The 17,338-nt window shown below is 39.9% G+C and overlaps 1 protein-coding gene across 8 annotated transcripts in view; it reads right to left on the reverse strand.

Moving 5' to 3' along the window:
- Positions 1-17,338, reverse strand: part of cdc42bpab (CDC42 binding protein kinase alpha (DMPK-like) b) — an 85,478-nt gene that overhangs the window by 27,058 nt on the left and 41,082 nt on the right. For all 8 annotated transcript variants that reach the window (XM_081602602.1, XM_081602606.1, XM_081602603.1 and 5 more), the window contains exons 7-17: positions 8,288-8,381; positions 4,229-4,429; positions 3,997-4,135; positions 3,707-3,816; positions 3,538-3,617; positions 2,709-2,887; positions 2,501-2,623; positions 2,286-2,419; positions 1,444-1,565; positions 1,214-1,334; positions 2-112 (exon numbers count right to left, since the gene is read on the reverse strand). In XM_081602602.1, the coding sequence (XP_081458728.1) occupies positions 2-112; positions 1,214-1,334; positions 1,444-1,565; positions 2,286-2,419; positions 2,501-2,623; positions 2,709-2,887; positions 3,538-3,617; positions 3,707-3,816; positions 3,997-4,135; positions 4,229-4,429; positions 8,288-8,381 (1,414 nt within the window). The remainder of the gene's footprint in view (position 1; positions 113-1,213; positions 1,335-1,443; positions 1,566-2,285; positions 2,420-2,500; positions 2,624-2,708; positions 2,888-3,537; positions 3,618-3,706; positions 3,817-3,996; positions 4,136-4,228; positions 4,430-8,287; positions 8,382-17,338) is intronic.

Here is a 17,338-nt window from a genome sequence, read left to right on the forward strand (position 1 = left end):
CCTTAAGTCCTTCCAGTTCCTCCTCGAGCTGGCGACTGTACTGCTCGTTGCGCTCTCTCAACTTCTTCTCTTTCTGAGCCTCGGCGGCTTGCTCCTCGGCCTGAACCTCCATCTGGTGACGGACACACGCGGACTGATTGGAGACTAACATTCAACTGATATGACTTCCTGAACATGAGTCCTACACGTTTATCATTAAAACTAATTCCTTAAAGGGGCAGTACTATGTGTTTTCTAGACACATGGTGCCATTTTATATCACTATCTAGTATCTATGTCACTTTCAGTTATTCTAAAAATTTGATATATATAAAATATGACTTAAAGAACTTTGATTTTGTAATTTAACGCCTTGAATTGGGCCTCTGTCTCTTTAAGAAGCTTATACTCTTTCTGAAACTACACCTGCAGGAAGTCATCACAATATGGCTCCACTATTAACCACTCAACATTTTTACAAGTGTTTCACTGAGAAGTAGCTCAGCAGATATTCAGTTCCACCAGGTGTTTGCTAATTGCTGCTGGCTAGTCTGAAGGAGCTGAATGGACAAGCTTGGAAACTGCAGCACCAAGAAATAGCTTTGTCTTCGAATCCGGGGCTAGGTCCACCAAGACAAAACACAGCTGAATGGTTGCCATGGAAGATTAAAGGATGTATGTTTGAGGATTTCTCAAACATACAAGAAAGAATCAAGACAACTCTCCAGGTACGTTTTGATGAGGGAAGAACAACATGATGTGAAGCTCAAAACAGTCAATTTTACCTAATACTGCCCCTTTAAGCGCATTTTGGATAAAAGGATGGAAAGATGGCTGGATAAGTGGAAACGCACATCTGGAAATAAATTTTTTTATCCTTCATTTTCTTTTTCCATACTTCCCCAATCCTAGAAAATACTTTAATTCCACATTCTTTCCAGACCATTTAGGAACCTTGAGAGAAAACAACACTAACCTAGAGATGTGTCAGAAAACATGCACAACTAAACATCTTTAACAATGCTACACATAAAATAATTTTTATTTATTTATTTTTACTATATTCTACTGCTTTTCTGTCTACAGATGGTGTTGGGACTTGGGAGTGAAACTAAAGAGTAAAAGAAAGCCACGCCTAGTATCTGAGGAAAGGCAATAAAAGTGGAAGTGTTTACCGACCAGCAGGTGCAGACAGAGAAAGGTGTTGCTACCAGTCACAGGGAATCTACTCTACCTCCTTCTTGGCCCTCTCAGCCTTTCGCACCTCAAGGCGGAGAGCCTCCACCCTCTGATTCTGGCTCTCCATCTCCTCCTCCTTGTCGCGCAGCTGGCGAACCAGGCGCTGCTTTACAGACCTGCCAGGACAGTTCAAATCTTAAGGTTGTTGGTTTTGTACACAGGAAAAAAGCCCTGTTTCAGGACAGAACAATAAGTCCAGGAAAACACAAGCGCCCAGGGTTCTACCTGAACTCTGTCAGCTTCTCATTGAGCTCAGAAAACTCCTGCATGGCCAGCTTCCTCTGGCTGTGGGCCTCCTTTAGCTCTTTAGACTGGGACTTCATTTTCTCAGCCGCCTCCACAAAGCCCTGCTCAGAGCGGAGAGAGACACGGGAATCATTTCACGTCTTCAACAAAACTTTGAAGTTCACCGTTTACCCAAAAAAAAGCCATCTTCATCAGGGTTTCTGTAGGTTTCACCAAATCAAATTTAAGACTTTTAAAAACTTTTTGAAGACCATTATGAATGAAATTTAAGACCTGAACCACGACAGAAATTTAGAGAAGAAAATTACATATTTTACAACATTCTCTACAGTCTGAACCCCCTGCAGATTTTTTTAGACAGAAAGCAGCCAGCCTCGTATTGGTTAGCCAACTGGCAATAAATTTACACTTACCAATGATGGACGCAAAAAGCCTAACTAGCTAGCAAAGGTATGCTAGCAGCTACTTAGCAATCAAGATGTCGGCTTGCAGCTCAAACTGATGCCAAACAGAAAAGTCCAGCAAAAAAATAAACTATGGACAGACTAAATTGTTCTACCAAAACAAATGTTAAGATTTTGATTAGCATATTTAAGGCTAAATTAAATTTTTAATGAAATTTTAAGGCCTTCATTTTGGATACACTAGTGTAAAACATTTTAAGCCTTTTTAAGGATCCCTGTTATACAGATTTGCGTATAATTGGATTACGGATGCAGTGAAAGTGTAGAAATATTCTTCAAGAAAAACCCTTCCATCACCGAATAGGTCAGAAAACCTGAAATAAAAATCAGAGGAGCAGCAGAGATGAGAGTTTTTACCTTCTGTAAGTCATCCCTCTCCTGTGTGAGGTTTTTCATCTGCTTCTCCAGACTCTTGATGTGTTTGGATGAGTCCTCCAGGTCCCTGCGCGCCAACGTCACGTCCTCCAGCTGCTTCTCCAGTTGGCCTGACTCTGACACAGGGATGCATTTGAGTGAGAAGTTTGACTTTCAGTGTGGGTTTCTACAGAGGCGGTTTGTTTTTACACCCTGACCTGCGATCTGCTTCTTGAGAATGTCGATCTCGCTCTTGAGGCTCCTGATCTCCACTTCCTTGTTGGAGCTGACTGGTCCCTCGCCTGTTGGGTGCTGCAGGGCCTGCACAGCCTGAGTCGACTCTGTAAAGGGGAAAAGAACCGTGTTTGTTGAACCAGTGGAGGTCGGATTCACCACCATACAGATGAGGCATCGGCAGAAGCTCACCTTGCAGTTTGCGACTCAGCTCTAGTTTCTCCTGCTCCAGGCGACGTATCCTTCTCTCGTAGGCCTCGGTGGCCAGGCTGTCCTCTAGCCTGCGCTGGACATCCAGGTCCAACTGGTCCTGCCCTGCTTTACCCGGATCCACGGCCAGCTGTCGGAGGCAGCCCCGGTCCGACAGGAAACTACGAGGTAAGTAAACGGTGAAAATTAGATTTCTAATTCTTTTCAAATTCTCCCACCTGAGCTCTGGATCTTTAAAGCTCCTCCAGAGTTACCATGGAGATAACCCTGATTCTCTGACTAACGCTCTCCTTTCCTGGACTATCAGTTTAGGAAGATTAATCAATTTAGGCATATCAGAATTAATATAAAACAAATGTGTGTTATACTTGTCAGAAAGATTGACAAAATGAGAGAAAAAAACAGAAGAGAGAAAGAAAAACAAACAAAGAAAGGAAGGAATAAAAGAGGAAAAACACTAAGAAAAAAAGGCAAAGAAAGAAGTAAAAAAAAAGAAAGAGCAAAAGACTGACAAAGAAAGAAAGAAATACGGACAGAAAAATAAGAAGGAAAGAGAGATGTAAGGACAAAGATAGGAGTAAAGAAAGAAAATAAAAAAGATGGAGAGAAAAACAGAAAATTAAACAGAAAAAAGAAACCAAGAAACAAGCCTTCTATTTCTTTTATTTTAAGAAAAAAAAGACACTTATTTTAACAGGAACACACTTTCCAGTTCATCTCACCCAGTTAGAGTGAGCTCAGGAACAACTCCTCAAAAACACACACATCACCATAGCCTGAATATGGCAGTGATTCAGAGGATTACACTCACCATTTACTGGTATAGGTGAAACCCACAAACGGCAGATGATGGCCAGAGAAGGCAGTGTGAGAGGGAGGAGGCATAGTCTCCTGAAAGTCGGAAACAACAGGAGAAGTAGGTGATTTTTTTTACAAAATATAAGATATAAGGTCACATGTTTTACTAAATAAGACCTTACCGAATTCTTTAGACAGTCGTCGTCTACGTCAAAGTTAGAGGTATCTGTAGGACTGCTGACTTCTGGGATGTAGGGGGCCTCACATGTACGAATGTTCTCCCAGTCAATGCCTGAAAGCAGCAACAACATGAGTTGGTGCAATTAACAACACCACAAAATGACACAATGAATTCTGATTAAAATACTATAATAATAAGTTTTTATAATTCATGCTATTGAGGTATAGGTGAAGTGAGGTATGTATTTATATTCAAACTGAGTATCAGGATGAGGAAGGACTCTGTGTGTACCAGTGAAAAACGGGTGCTGTTTGAAGTCCTCAATGCCGTTTTGACCCAGCCTGTGTTCCCGACTGCAAATGAGGCGGCGAATCAGATCTTTCGCTTCCTCCGACACGTCTGTTATCTGCTGTGGGAACTGGAATCGCTCCTGTTAAAAGGAAATGACATCAGACAGCTGAGAGTGTGAGAAAACAACAAACGAAACCCGCCGGCCGGCTTCGCTGAACTCCAGTCGGCTCACCTTGTGGTTCATGATTTTCCCGTAGGTTTCCACCAGGGATTCTGCATAGAAAGGAGTCTCCCCGTACAGCATCTCGTACATGCAGACGCCCAGGGACCACCAGTCGCACTCGGGTCCATACTTTCCCTTCCCGTCTTCCATCGCCTGGAGGATCTCGGGGGAAATGTAATCTGGAGTTCCTACTGCCACAGAGGACTGGACCTGGCAGTGGAAAGCAAAACACCACTTAGGACACTGAATGGAACGCGGCAGAGAGAGCGTAAACATAAACACACCCTACAATCACACAAATCTGATTTTTTTTTTTTTTTGCTCAGATCTGACATCTCTGACTTTTTCACCACAGTCTGAATGGCACAATTCCAATCTTTTACAAAAACATCTGATTTCCTCCATTTCTGTATGTGGAACTAAAACGGATACATATTTTGTAGTTTTGAGAGCGTCTGCAGTCAGATCGGTCAAGTTCAGTTTCATTAGACTTTACGTCGTTAATGTGAGACATGTCAGAATTCTGCAGCAGAAGACGAAGTCAGCGAAGCATCACATCAGTCCCACCACTCTTAGCTCCAACTACACACTCAAACACACTTCTCTACAGAAGTTGCAGTCAATGCTCCATAAAAGACCATCGCTATTAGTGGTGCCATATTTTTTTAATTATCTTCGTTTGCCTTCTTGTGATTTTGTGACAATTCTGTCGGCTCTTGTTGCTGAATAAACTTCAACATCAATCCGTTGTTACTTCAGTAAACAGCGTGCTGCTGTGCGACGACTACGTTCTTATTCTGCTCAGTAAACCATTCACACAGGAGTCTGATTGCAGTCGCATCATTCACTAGAGTTTATAGAGTTGCTTTTGAGTCATAATAAAGGAAACGCTGACCGACATATTTGATGTGTATTGATGTTGATGATGTAACGTTTGTAGCCGTTTTTCTCAATTTTTGACTGGGTGGTGTCTGTTATGAGTAGGCCTGTCACGATAAATTTTGCTGGACGATTAATTGTCTAAAAAATTATTGCGATAAACGACAATATTGTTTCAAGACCTTTTGACACTGATTTAATGGAAATGACTAATAATGCATGCAATTTCCTGCCATAGATAGATACACTTTATTTTCAAAAGAACACATAACACTGAAACTCATAAACTAAATAAGTTCCAATGTTAATGGATTCTCAGTCTCCATTAACAAAAAACGTACTTGAATAAAAAGTAAACAACATAAAGCCAAAGCGGAAATAAATACTGCATTCAACCAAAAGAGTGCAGATCATGAAGTCTCTATACTATATTGCCCTTCAGTAATCACTATATTTAAATAGAGAAGATGGGCACATCCGACTACCTAATGTAATAGTTCATACTAAACGATTTTAATAACGAGGGGAATCCCAAACAGCTGACACGGCGCAACACAAAGTCCAGCGGACATTGGAGATGATATGTGGAAACAACATTAATATTTATTCAACATTTGGTGCAAAGAATATAGAAATGACAAGGAGAGGAGTTGGAGCCAAATTGCTAACGCCGTTGATAAACCTGGTAAGTTTTCAGCTGTTCTTCGTTAACGTGACATAAATAGGTTACAATGATTTTCATTAAGTCATGACTTTACGCTGACTTTAGCCACATGCATCACAGCTAGATTCTAGTAAAGCATTGATTAATGCCTGATTTTAAAATGACTTTATTTTAAAATCAGGCATTATTTTGTGCCCAGGTGACTGGACACGACACAGCACGATCGAACCCGATCGAACCATTATACCTAGGATTTCTGTCGGCTAAGGTGTGGTCTGTCAGGTTTTGAAAATGGGCCAACAACTTGTGTAGTGTAAGCTGGACATTACACTAAGGAAATAGGAAGGGAGGGTCAGTGGGGAGCACCGGAGTTGAGCCTTTTTCATTCAGGGTCATCAACAGAAAGAAAAAAAGGCAGGAAGAGACGATAAAGCCGATAATTAAAACAAGGTCGATAGGTTTAATTTATCGTGCGATTAATTGATTTATCGTTTATTGCGACAGGCCTAGTTATGAGTTTGCATTTCGGTATTTTTATGATGTGACGCACTTTGAACTGCATTGTTGCTGAAATGCGCTATACAAATAAACTAGGTCTACTGATGTGGTTAATACTAGTGAACCAAACTTTTAAAAAAATTGTATTTCAGCAAAAAATCAGAATAGAGCATGAAAACCTGCTCTGTGCCTTAGAGAAAGGCAAACATCAAGACGAAGGACGATGAAGTTACATTTAAAGACTTCTCAGAGTATAATACAAATAAATGAAGGTTAACAGTGAGGTTTCTTTTTTCAATTCATTTTGTAATACAGATTCATGGCAGCTTTACAGTCACTGTTATGACTTGGGTTTAATTTCATCGGTGGTGGTTCAGTAGTAGCATGGCAGACAGGAGAGGCTCACTGCAGTGTCCTGACTCTCGGTTCAGGGTTCAGTGCAGGAGCAGGGCTGTGATCGTCGTCAGAGGATCTTCAGACTGACTAAATTAACTTTATGAAACAGTTAGCCAAGCTGCTCAGCAACATCTAAAGCAAAACCACACAACTCCTACACAGATTTCTCCCTTCAAGCTGTCAAAATGCTGTAAAAATGGAAGTAAAGATATCAACTTTAGGACCACCTCATTTTTAATCAATATTATCTTGGTTTTGTTTAAAATGTGTAGCATATTTGCTCATAGTATTATCGCGTTCACCCAACATTCAGACTCCAGTAGAGAGAGGATCCTCTTAGGTGTTTTGTATTATCAAGTACAGAGTGATGCACACTTCGAGGCTTAATTACGAAGGTTGTTTCTCAGTTTGCCTGCTGTATTGACACTTATCAAGCTGCTTTAGGCTATAAAAAAACAAAAAAAACATGCGTCATGTTACTAAGCAGTACCCACTGGAAAAGCTAGTGGTTAGTGGAGGAGGCGGAGGTTCTCTTCTCGATGCCTTCTGAATGTTGTAAGATGGAGAAATCGCCATCTTTGCACAGATAAAGTCAAAAAAGCAGCTATATTTAATACTTGAAATATGTTTCTGCCTTACAAACACTGCCCTCTGCTGCTGTCTTCATTTGACAAAAACAAAAAAGCAATTCTAAGATCTTGTTAATTAAATACGGTGCTTAAAAAATTGTTTACGTTACATTTTACATAGTTGTACCGTTGCTATAAGCTTTATCTGTTTGTGTTCACATGTCAGACTAAAACTACTTTTTGTCATTTGGCAAACAATCAAATATCACACAGGGTTCCTCAGGGCTTTATTTTATTTTATTGAACATCTACACGCTCATCCTAGCTTAGATTATTAAGCACTAAAACATCTCAATATCAATCGTAGGATGATGACAACTTCAGAATTCATAAAATGGATCACAACATTTCTCAGCAGAAAAAACATGCGTCATTAATTTTGGTACATAAAATACAAGGTTAAAGATTTGGACTATTACACAATGGTAAGGCTAAAGGCCACAAACCAAACCAACTTAGGTTTATTAAATCAGTCTACAACCTGTGTTGCAGTTTTGGTCATCGACTGTCAAGAACTCTTCAAATAGTTGGATGGTTATATTCATGCTCTTATTTTGAAGTGGGTGAAGACTGTTTACGTAGCAGTTCTGCTTCCTCTCCTCGTGTTCTCATATTTTCTTAAACATAAACACATCTTTTTGTGCTATTTAGTAAAGAACACCATTTAAATTAATTAATGTAACTGATTAAAACAAGGAATCTTATTTTTTGGGGGTAACTGGAGTCTGCATCACTTTCATCCTACTTTCAGACTTGGAGTCGTCGCCCTTATTATTAGCATTTTCCGTTCTATAATCTTTCATTTCATCTCTTCAGTTTTTCTTCCTGTAACATCAGGAGAATCGTCTGAATTGCAACCTGCAAGCCAGGCCAAGCAGCTGAACCGCACACTCCTCATGGGAGACCCCCAGGGTTAAGGCAGCGAGGTTAGTAAAACTCTGGTTTTGTTTGCTTTGGACTGGGAGGAACAACAGCAGCAGCGGCGGCGCAGTCAAAACCTACCGTCCCATCCTCCATGAGCTTGAGGCAGGAGCCGAAGTCGGCCAGGCGGATGTGGCCGTTCATATCCAGCAGAATGTTGTCAGGCTTGATGTCCCTGAAAATAGAGAGAGGAGAGAAAGGGACGAAAGGAAAGAAGCGGGGGGGAAAAGTCAAACTGAGTGAGCGGTTCCTGAAAACGCTTTCCAATCAAAACAGCTTTTAGGACATCCAAAAAACACACATTTCATCATCTCGTATTCCTGGGAGCTGCGATCAGTTCTCATCAGGAATTCAAGCGGTCTTGATTTGCCTGTAAATACGGCGGATAATAATTCAGCTCAGTTCTGTGATTGAATTAAGTGTAATTTTCCTTTGGCTCCATTTATCAGCAGTAGGATAAGTTGAAATTGAATACAAGAAAAAAAAATAGAGAAAAATGAGTTGGAGTTGAGTGTATGATTTGGGAATTAGCTTTACACACAGATAAAAGAAAGATAAACCAACCTACTGCGTTATTCCTTTTCCTGCTGTTTTTGTGGAAAAAAAAGGAGGTTGCCAAACAGTTTCTGTACGTTTTCGTGTTCCCTGCATCTGTTCTGCATTATTACTGCTGATGGTGAGTTTACATTTTCACATACAGCCTGTAGTTTGACTCAAGTCAGCAGAAAATAATTCTACCTTAGGATGCAAGGTTTTCTTTTCCCCCCCGTCTCCACCACCTAAACTGGCTGAATTTTTTTTTTATATATCAATCAGCAGCTTTCACCCTGACCTTACCGTTTCACATTTTCACACTTAAACCAAATCATGAGACCGACATTTATTTCTCTTTGATCCCAGAGTCATTTTGTTAAATTGTCCACGTCGCTGATTTCTGAAAAGATATCCAGTTCCAGACGGTATTTTAGTCTGAATAAGACAAAAACACTTCTATCTTTAGTTTATTCAAAATTCACCAGGTTTTCTCATTTTGAAGAAATGCCTCTGTGTCACCGTTATATTTATACCCAAGGAAAACAAAAAGTATCGAGTTACTGACTAAAGATTCTCCAGCACTCTGATCAACTTCAAAGGACAAAGTACACATTGGAAAAGCTTCACCTGCTTTAACATTAAACTCTTAGGGGTTTCAGTAATGTTGCTACAGCAAATTTGATGGGGAAAAAAAAAATTCTTAACACTGAATTAAAAGTTTGTTTTTTCAAAATTGTCCCAACAAAGAGCAGAAGAGCATCAATGTTTATGGAAAAATTCAGCTAGTCTGGCTTCTCCCAGTGCTAACAGAAAACAACCAATCAGAGCGTATTGGCGGAGCTTATCACTGTCAATCATGCTTGCGTACTCGCTGCTGACATCCTCCCCTTACTCTCTGCTTACGCTACTGCTAGTTCCACACAACCAATCCTGCCATGAATGCTAAGGCTAGTTAGCATAAAGGTAAATAAACAGTTTTTCTGTAACAGTTATGTTGCGTACACTGGAATGATTGACAGCACTAAGCTCCTCCTCCTGGCTCTGATTGGTTGCTTTTGAGTGACAGCAGTTTATTTCTTCAGATGACAATACCAGCACTGGGAGGAGGCAGAGGATAGTGATCTTTACACAGATGATCTGTGTCGTGTTGCACAGTCAGGACATGGTGACAGTTTTAATAAATATGGAAAAAACATTTTTTTGTAAAAGTTGCATACAGCTACTTTAATGATGCCATTTCTAGGTGCTAAGAGAAGTCAAGTGTGTAGAGAACAAGGGACAGGACATCAAATATGATCCGACAGGTGGTCAGGGGTGACTTTAATTGAGCCCTAGACTGCTATAAAACAGAAACACCACAGTGTCCCACTAACCAGACTAAATATAGTCTGTCCTTATGAAACTTTCTACAAAGGAGTGTGTGTTAGAATAATATTTTCTAACACACAGCACAAAGAGAAACTCAAACATCTCCATTTAGGCTAAACACCCTCTCATTTTGTTTCATCATGGGCGTGAGTGTTTCTGTCCGGTGACTCAAGCGTGTTCCCACTTAAAATAGCAAACCTGAAGCTTGAAACAGGAACACAGTCAACCAGCGCGGCTCCCAACTCATGTCAGCTTTTGCTGTTGTGATTGGCTCTGGACACCGACCATACATCAACTAACACCCACCCTAGAAACGTTCACACCTGCTCTGACCAGCCCTGATTTATAAGGCTTCTCTGTAATCTACTGCAAGGAAAAGGTGGCGATGAGGCTACAGGAAGTGGTTTCTGTCAGCATACAAAAAGTACAAATTAACACACAATAAAACGAATTAAATTTGACATTTGAGAATATTTTTTACAGCTGCATGATATTAGAATATTAAGCAATGAGGATTCTATTGAGAAATATTGGATTTTCTTCACACTTTGTTTCCCATTTACTAAATGAAACTGAATCTCCTGTGGAAACTGAAGCAAAACAAACACTTTACACTGAGAGTGTAAACTGAATGAAAAAGCCAGAACTTATTTATTTATCCAAAAAGCTGCATGTTACAGTAATGTTCTGCATCTAAAGTGTCAACCTGGACTAAATCAGTCAACGATGCTTTCCAAAAAAAGTCTTCTGCGATATTTTTACTACACCCACTGACACTGAGATGACGATAAATTTGCAACCATAAATGGTATGATTACTTTTCTTTGTAATCATCAATGAAATGGATAATCCTCTACTAAGAAACTGAATTAAATTGATTTGCAGTGCTTAAGCAAAATGTTTTTTTTACCTCTAAGAAAATGAGGCATGATGAGGCGATTAAAAACACAAAAACTATTTTGAAATAAATAAAAAACAAAACAGATTTGGATTATTTGGTCTAATAAATTTTGCAGTAAGTGACTAATTCAGACTGAATATAGCTCTGTTACCAAACATCAGGAAGTAAACTGTTCAAGCCAACGAGGCGCCCTTATATTAGTTTAAGTTCCCCAGTGATGCAAGTCCTGCCCACACACCAGGGAGATTTTCCATCTTACAGCAGCGACAGACTTTCAAAGACTGCTCTGATGTCAACCGAGGTCTCTTCAAAGCCACATGTGAAGCCCCCATCATTTTCTGCCACCGTTAATGCTCACATTTTGCGGGTTGGGAACAGCTGGATGGACTCGCCATCTCACAACACTAAAACCTCGGTGCAGAAAACCACAGGTTAAAGTGACACGAGAGACGACAATTATGTAAACCCCACGCTTGTTTCCATTAAACCTGAATCTACATTAGACTTGAAAGCTTTCAGAAATGTGCCTGACCGTCACAAATGTGTCATCTGCCATAGATATCTGATTTTAAATGAAAACCACAAACTCCACTGGAATGCATTCAAGTCTGGAGCAACCAAACCTCATTTGATGTAAAAACATTACCCACAACTTCTATTTTTCTATTTATTTATTTTTTCTTATTCATCACTAAAAGTACACTGTTGAATCATAAAATATCTTCATGATACATAAAATATAAATCTGGAGATCTCTGAGGGACCTTTTAACATCTAAGCTTCACTGTTGCCAGGTTTCATAACATTCATCTAAATGTTAGAAACAAACATTTTCTTGACTCAAGAACCTCACAAATTATAACCGTAAAACTTGGACCAGACGACTAGCACGTGGCTCTGCAGGGAAGTGTGTGTGTGTGTGTGTGTGTGTGTGTGTGTGTGTGTGTGTGTGTGTGTGTGTGTGTGTGTGTGCGTGCGTGCGTGTGTGTGTTCCAGTAGCTGGAGAGTGTTAATCTGCTCCTAAGACCTCTGCTCTGCCAAAGAGCAGACAGCATGAGTTGACCTTAGCTTGCCGTATCAATGGTACAGAGGATGGAGTCTGCTACTGATAAACCACTTAGCGCAAGCCCACGTTGTCCCACTGCTACTCAACTCATGTTTCCTTGCCTCAGATTTACCTGATTATTAACCTATCGATGGGCCACACAAATATATTAGCAGATGTAGCTGTGCATATTAGCTGCCTTCCAGTTGTGAACAAAGCAGAATAGCTGTGATTCCATGCTAGGTGAGTGATCACAGTAATTGGGCTAGTGTGTCACGGGGCTGCAGCAGTCTTAAGGAGTGTCGCAGGGACGGGAATAGAGGAAGGTAATCTCTGCTAAGACTGCAGCATCCATCTGGGAGGGCCATCTGGATGGCGCTTCACGCTTTGTGCAGGCCAGCAACTGGAGGACCTGCAAAGACGGCTATGCGCTAACAGGATTCCTGCTAATTCATGACGTGAAGAGCTGGTGTCACACCAGATAGAATCTCCAGGTGAAAACACAGATGGCTGACAAGCCATTCATTCTCTAGGACATAAAAGATATGAAATAAACTATTGGAAAACTATGAAGGAATAAGATTTTTTTTTAATGAAATCACAGGAAAAGGTAATCTCTTCAAAGACATGACACAAACTAATTACACCAATTGTTTCTGCTCAAATTTTCCGTCAAGCAATTCCTAAGGTGTTACGTCTGATTTAAAATGATGCTAAGAGTTTTGCTAGATGGTGATCTTTATCTGGATACAAAAGTCCTGAGCTGGAACCTTTGTATCTGCATGTTTCTGGTACACCCACAAATCTGACGCACAAGTTACAACTACAAACAGCAATGAATGATGAAGTCAGTTCTCCTGCCTGACCTACCATGGGTTAATTTTTGCTTGAAAAAAAATCTGATTGGGTATTGGAAAAGACTATTGTTGTGTTCAAATTGTGCTAAATAGAGATAGTCTAGCATCTATATGCTAAACATGTTGCAGCAGCACAATGCTAAAGTCAACGTCTAGAGTTCACATTTCTAAATAAGTTCTATGAATGATCAGGTCCCTGAAATACTGGAAAACAGAATGTCTAGGAAAGCACTTTGCACTAACCTGATGGTTGAATAACTACAGTCAAATGAAAACGTTTGGGCACCCCTATTAATCTTAATTATTTTTATCTCTAAATATTTGGATGTTTGCAACAGCTATTTCAGTTTCATATATTTAATAGCTGATATACACAGTAATATTTCAGTATTGAAATGAGGTTTATTGGACTAACAGAAAATGTGCAGTACACATTAACACAAAATTTGACAGGTGCAAAAATATGGGCATCTCAACAAAAAAGTGACATTAATATTTAGTAGATTCTCCTTTTGCAAAAATAACAGCCTCTAGTCCCTTCCTGTAGCTTTTAATGAGTTCCTGGATCCTGGATGAAGGTATTTTTGACCATTCCTCTTTGCAAAACAATTCCAGTTCAGTCAAGTTTGATGGTCGCCGAGCATGGACAGCCCACTTCAAATCATCCCACAGATGTTCAATGATATTCAGGTCTGGGGACTGGGATGGCCATTCCAGAACATTGTAATTGTTCCTCTGGATGAATGCCTGAGTAGATTTGGAGCGGTGTTTTAGATCATTGTCTTGCTGAAATATCTATCCCCGGCGTAACCTCAACTTCGTAACAGATTCTTGAACATTATTCTCAAGAATCTGTTGATATTGAGTGGAATCCATGCGACCCTCAACTTTAACAAGACTCCCGGTGCCGGCATTGGCCACACAGCCCCAAAGCATGATGGAACCTCCACCAAATTTTACAGTGGGTAGCAAGTGTTTTTCTTGGAATGCTGTGGGGTTTTTTTGCTGCCAGGCATAACACCTTTTTTTATGACCAAACAACTCAATCTTTGTTTCATCAGTCCACAGGACCTTATTCCAAAATGAAGCTGGCTCGTCCAAATGTGCTTTTGCATATCTCAAACGGCTCTGTTTGTGGCGTGCTTGCAGAAACGGCTTCTTTCGCATCACTCTCCCATACAGCTTCTCCTTGTGCAAAATGTGCTGAATTGTTGAACGATGCACAGTGACACTATCTGAGCAAGATGATGCTGCAGGTCTTTGGAGGTGGTCTGTGGGTTGTCCTTGACTGTTCACACCATTCTTCTTCTCTGCCTGTCTCATATTTTTCTTGGCCTGTCACTTCTGGGCTTAACAAGAACTGTCCCTGTGGTCTTCCATTTCCTTACTATGCTCCTCACAGTAGAAACTGACAGCTGAAATCTCAGATAACTTTTTGTACCTTTCCCCTAAACAACTATATTGAACAATCTTTGTTTTTAGATCATTTGAGAGCTGTTTTGAGGTGCCCATGACGCCACTCTTCAAATAGGAGAACATCTTGCAATAGGCCACCTTAAATACCTTTTCTCATGATTGGCTACACCTGGCTATGAAGTTCAAAGCTTATTGAGGTTACCAAACCAATTTTGCGTTTTAGTAAGTCAGCAAAAAGTAATTAAGGGTATTCAAATCAATAAAATGATGAGGGGACCCAAATTTTTGCACCTGTCAAATTTTGTTTTGATGTATATTGCTCATTTTCTGTTAGTCCAATTAACCTAATTTCAATACTGAAATATCACTGTGTCCATAAGTTATTAGATATATGAAACTGAAATAGCTGTTGCAAACACCCAAATATATAGAAATAAAAATAATTAAGATTAATAGGGGTGCCCAAACTTTTTCATATGACTGTAATAAAACGCAAAAACAATAAACATCCTTGCTGATGAGCTTGTGTGTCTAGCTTTCAATAATTTAGCAACAAAAAAGGATCTTTGAATTTAAAATGCTGCTTATTTTGCCAATGTATGTGGCTTTCAACTACAGACCCTGCAATTAACTCAAACATTTAAATCAAGTCCCAGCAATGATTAATAACTCAGTTTCTGAATGATGCAAGAGGAGTTCATGAACTGATGCATGTTGATGTAGAGTAACATTTCCCCAGAGGAGGTGACCGCTATGTGGCTAGCACATTGAGAACTAGTGGAACATTGGACTCTATTCAAATGCAAGCTAACATGACAGAGACCCTTTCACCAGCAGTGATTGAGTACGATCAGCAGGTTCTAAGGAAGCACATGGCTCTGATCAATAGGAAAGCAGACAAAGACCATGATCAATAGGGCGCACATGAGAAAATGCATCATTTGCTCATGTGCGCAGATCTGGACCAGACGTTACATTAAAGTTAACGTAGCTTTTCTTTAAACACACAACAGAGTTTATAATGTGATTGGTTTCTTGGTCATTACAACAGATCTCCACAGCTTTCTCTTTACAGCCTGATGCTTGTCCCCCATCCCCATCCCCCACCCGCCTCTCCAATCAGACTCTAAGCATCAGTGTTGGAGCAGACAGATGTGGTGCTAGGCAGCACAAAGCCATGCTGACATGGCCCATTGAAACATTTGTCAGGGTCCTCTGGGAGGCCACGCAGACCACTGACCACTGAACAAATGGAGACATGCGCACACGCACACACACACGCGCGCGCGCACACACACATGCACGCACACACACACCCCTCTGCATCCGACTCTCATGGGATTCAACTGAAGGAGACAGAAGATGGACCTCCAGGCCTTTTTTGCACCTCGTTTCTTTCATCTGGTCTCCTCTCAACTTCATCAGTGTCAACACGAAGGGAAGAATTTGTTTTCATTAGACTGACATTTTGGGAAGCTAAGAAAAAAATTAACACTAAAGGTTTAGATAGTTTTGTTTATGTAAGAGAAGTTGACAAATAATCCAGATTCATTCAGTTGTTCATGATTTTTTTGTTCATGGTCCACTTTTAAATTAAACTGACTGAACAACCTACATTGTTTGCTGTAACAGAAGTCCTCAAGATTCCCTAAGTCACATAATCACCACAACTCCTGTAATGGTGCCGACTGCTACATATGAAGTAACTAGCGATGCTAATCTTACTTACTAAATCCATTCCTATAGCTTAAAATGCTTTTAATAAGATGTCAGGACAAGAAATGCACTGATACACTTTTTTCACTTCAATACCGATGCAGATATCTAAGGTTCAGTATCGGACGATGCAGCACAAAACTGTGCTATATTGACTTAAAATGTTTCCTTTAAAAAAAAAAAAACACAGACATAAATGTTCTTAACTCATAACTCTGTACTGTTACAACACACTTAAATACACCAATAGCTTTACAAGCTTGGCCAAACATGTAAAAACAATTCAATTGTAATTTGTTAAGTTGGTGCAATTTGGAGTACAACAGCCAATTAAAAGTAAATAAAAAAACTGAAAATAATAATAAAAAATAAAAAAACAGGTTGACTTTTTTGGTCAGAAATATTAAAATTGTAATTTTTTTTGGTAGAAAGAGAAAGAAAAGCGAAAAATGACATCATGAAATGGAAATTACTGAGTTTGTTTTAATTTATCATGTGATTAATTGATTTACTGCGACATGCTTAGGACTGGATGAATCATGGATGTATCATGATCTGATAAGGGCTTCGTATGAGTTGATAATTATCGATCGGTTTTGGGTTTAAGTATCTGAAATGCAGCTAAACTGGTGACTTTTACCGTTTCATCTGCAGTTTCCTCTCGAGCTGTTCTCATTTTCTCCTTTCCCTCCACTGTTTATATTTAATCAGCTATAAGGCATGGTGGGCAAAACCTGAAACTGATGCTGAAAAGGCTGATTTTCTATTGGCCATCCTTTGCACCTGATATTGCACAAATGACACTGGAATGACAACTGTGATGCTGTTACCATAAACTGAAATTCATACACTGGAATATCATCAATCTGGCTCCTGTCTATTTGTAGTAGTGGTCATTTAAAAAAGAAAAACCTGCCAGATGAGGCCAACAATGTCATTAAGAGAGGGTATTGATGTCGTCAGATGCTGTTCAATTAATAGAAAGCAGCATGTGCCTCCAGGGGTCTTTAAAGTGGGCATCTGTGGCTCAAGCATTGGAGTGGTAATGAGTCACCTCAGTGGTCTGACCTATAGCCTGTAAGGTTCATGATGATGAACTACCTCAGGTCTTCTGGCTTTAGTCTAATCATGGAGAAGCAGCATGCATGTTGGAGGTTTTCTTCCAGATGTATGCTCTATACATCTGGAACAAACTTCCAAAAAACTGCAAGACCGCTGAAACACTAAGCTACATTAAAATGAGGCTAAACCCCCGCTGGTTTAGAGTTCATTTTGATTAGTAGTTAGTGGAGCAT

The sequence above is a fragment of the Poecilia reticulata genome, chromosome 21 (genome assembly GCF_904066995.2).
Source record: "Poecilia reticulata chromosome 21, P_reticulata-male-v2, whole genome shotgun sequence".
NCBI classification, from domain to species: domain Eukaryota; kingdom Metazoa; phylum Chordata; class Actinopteri; order Cyprinodontiformes; family Poeciliidae; genus Poecilia; species Poecilia reticulata.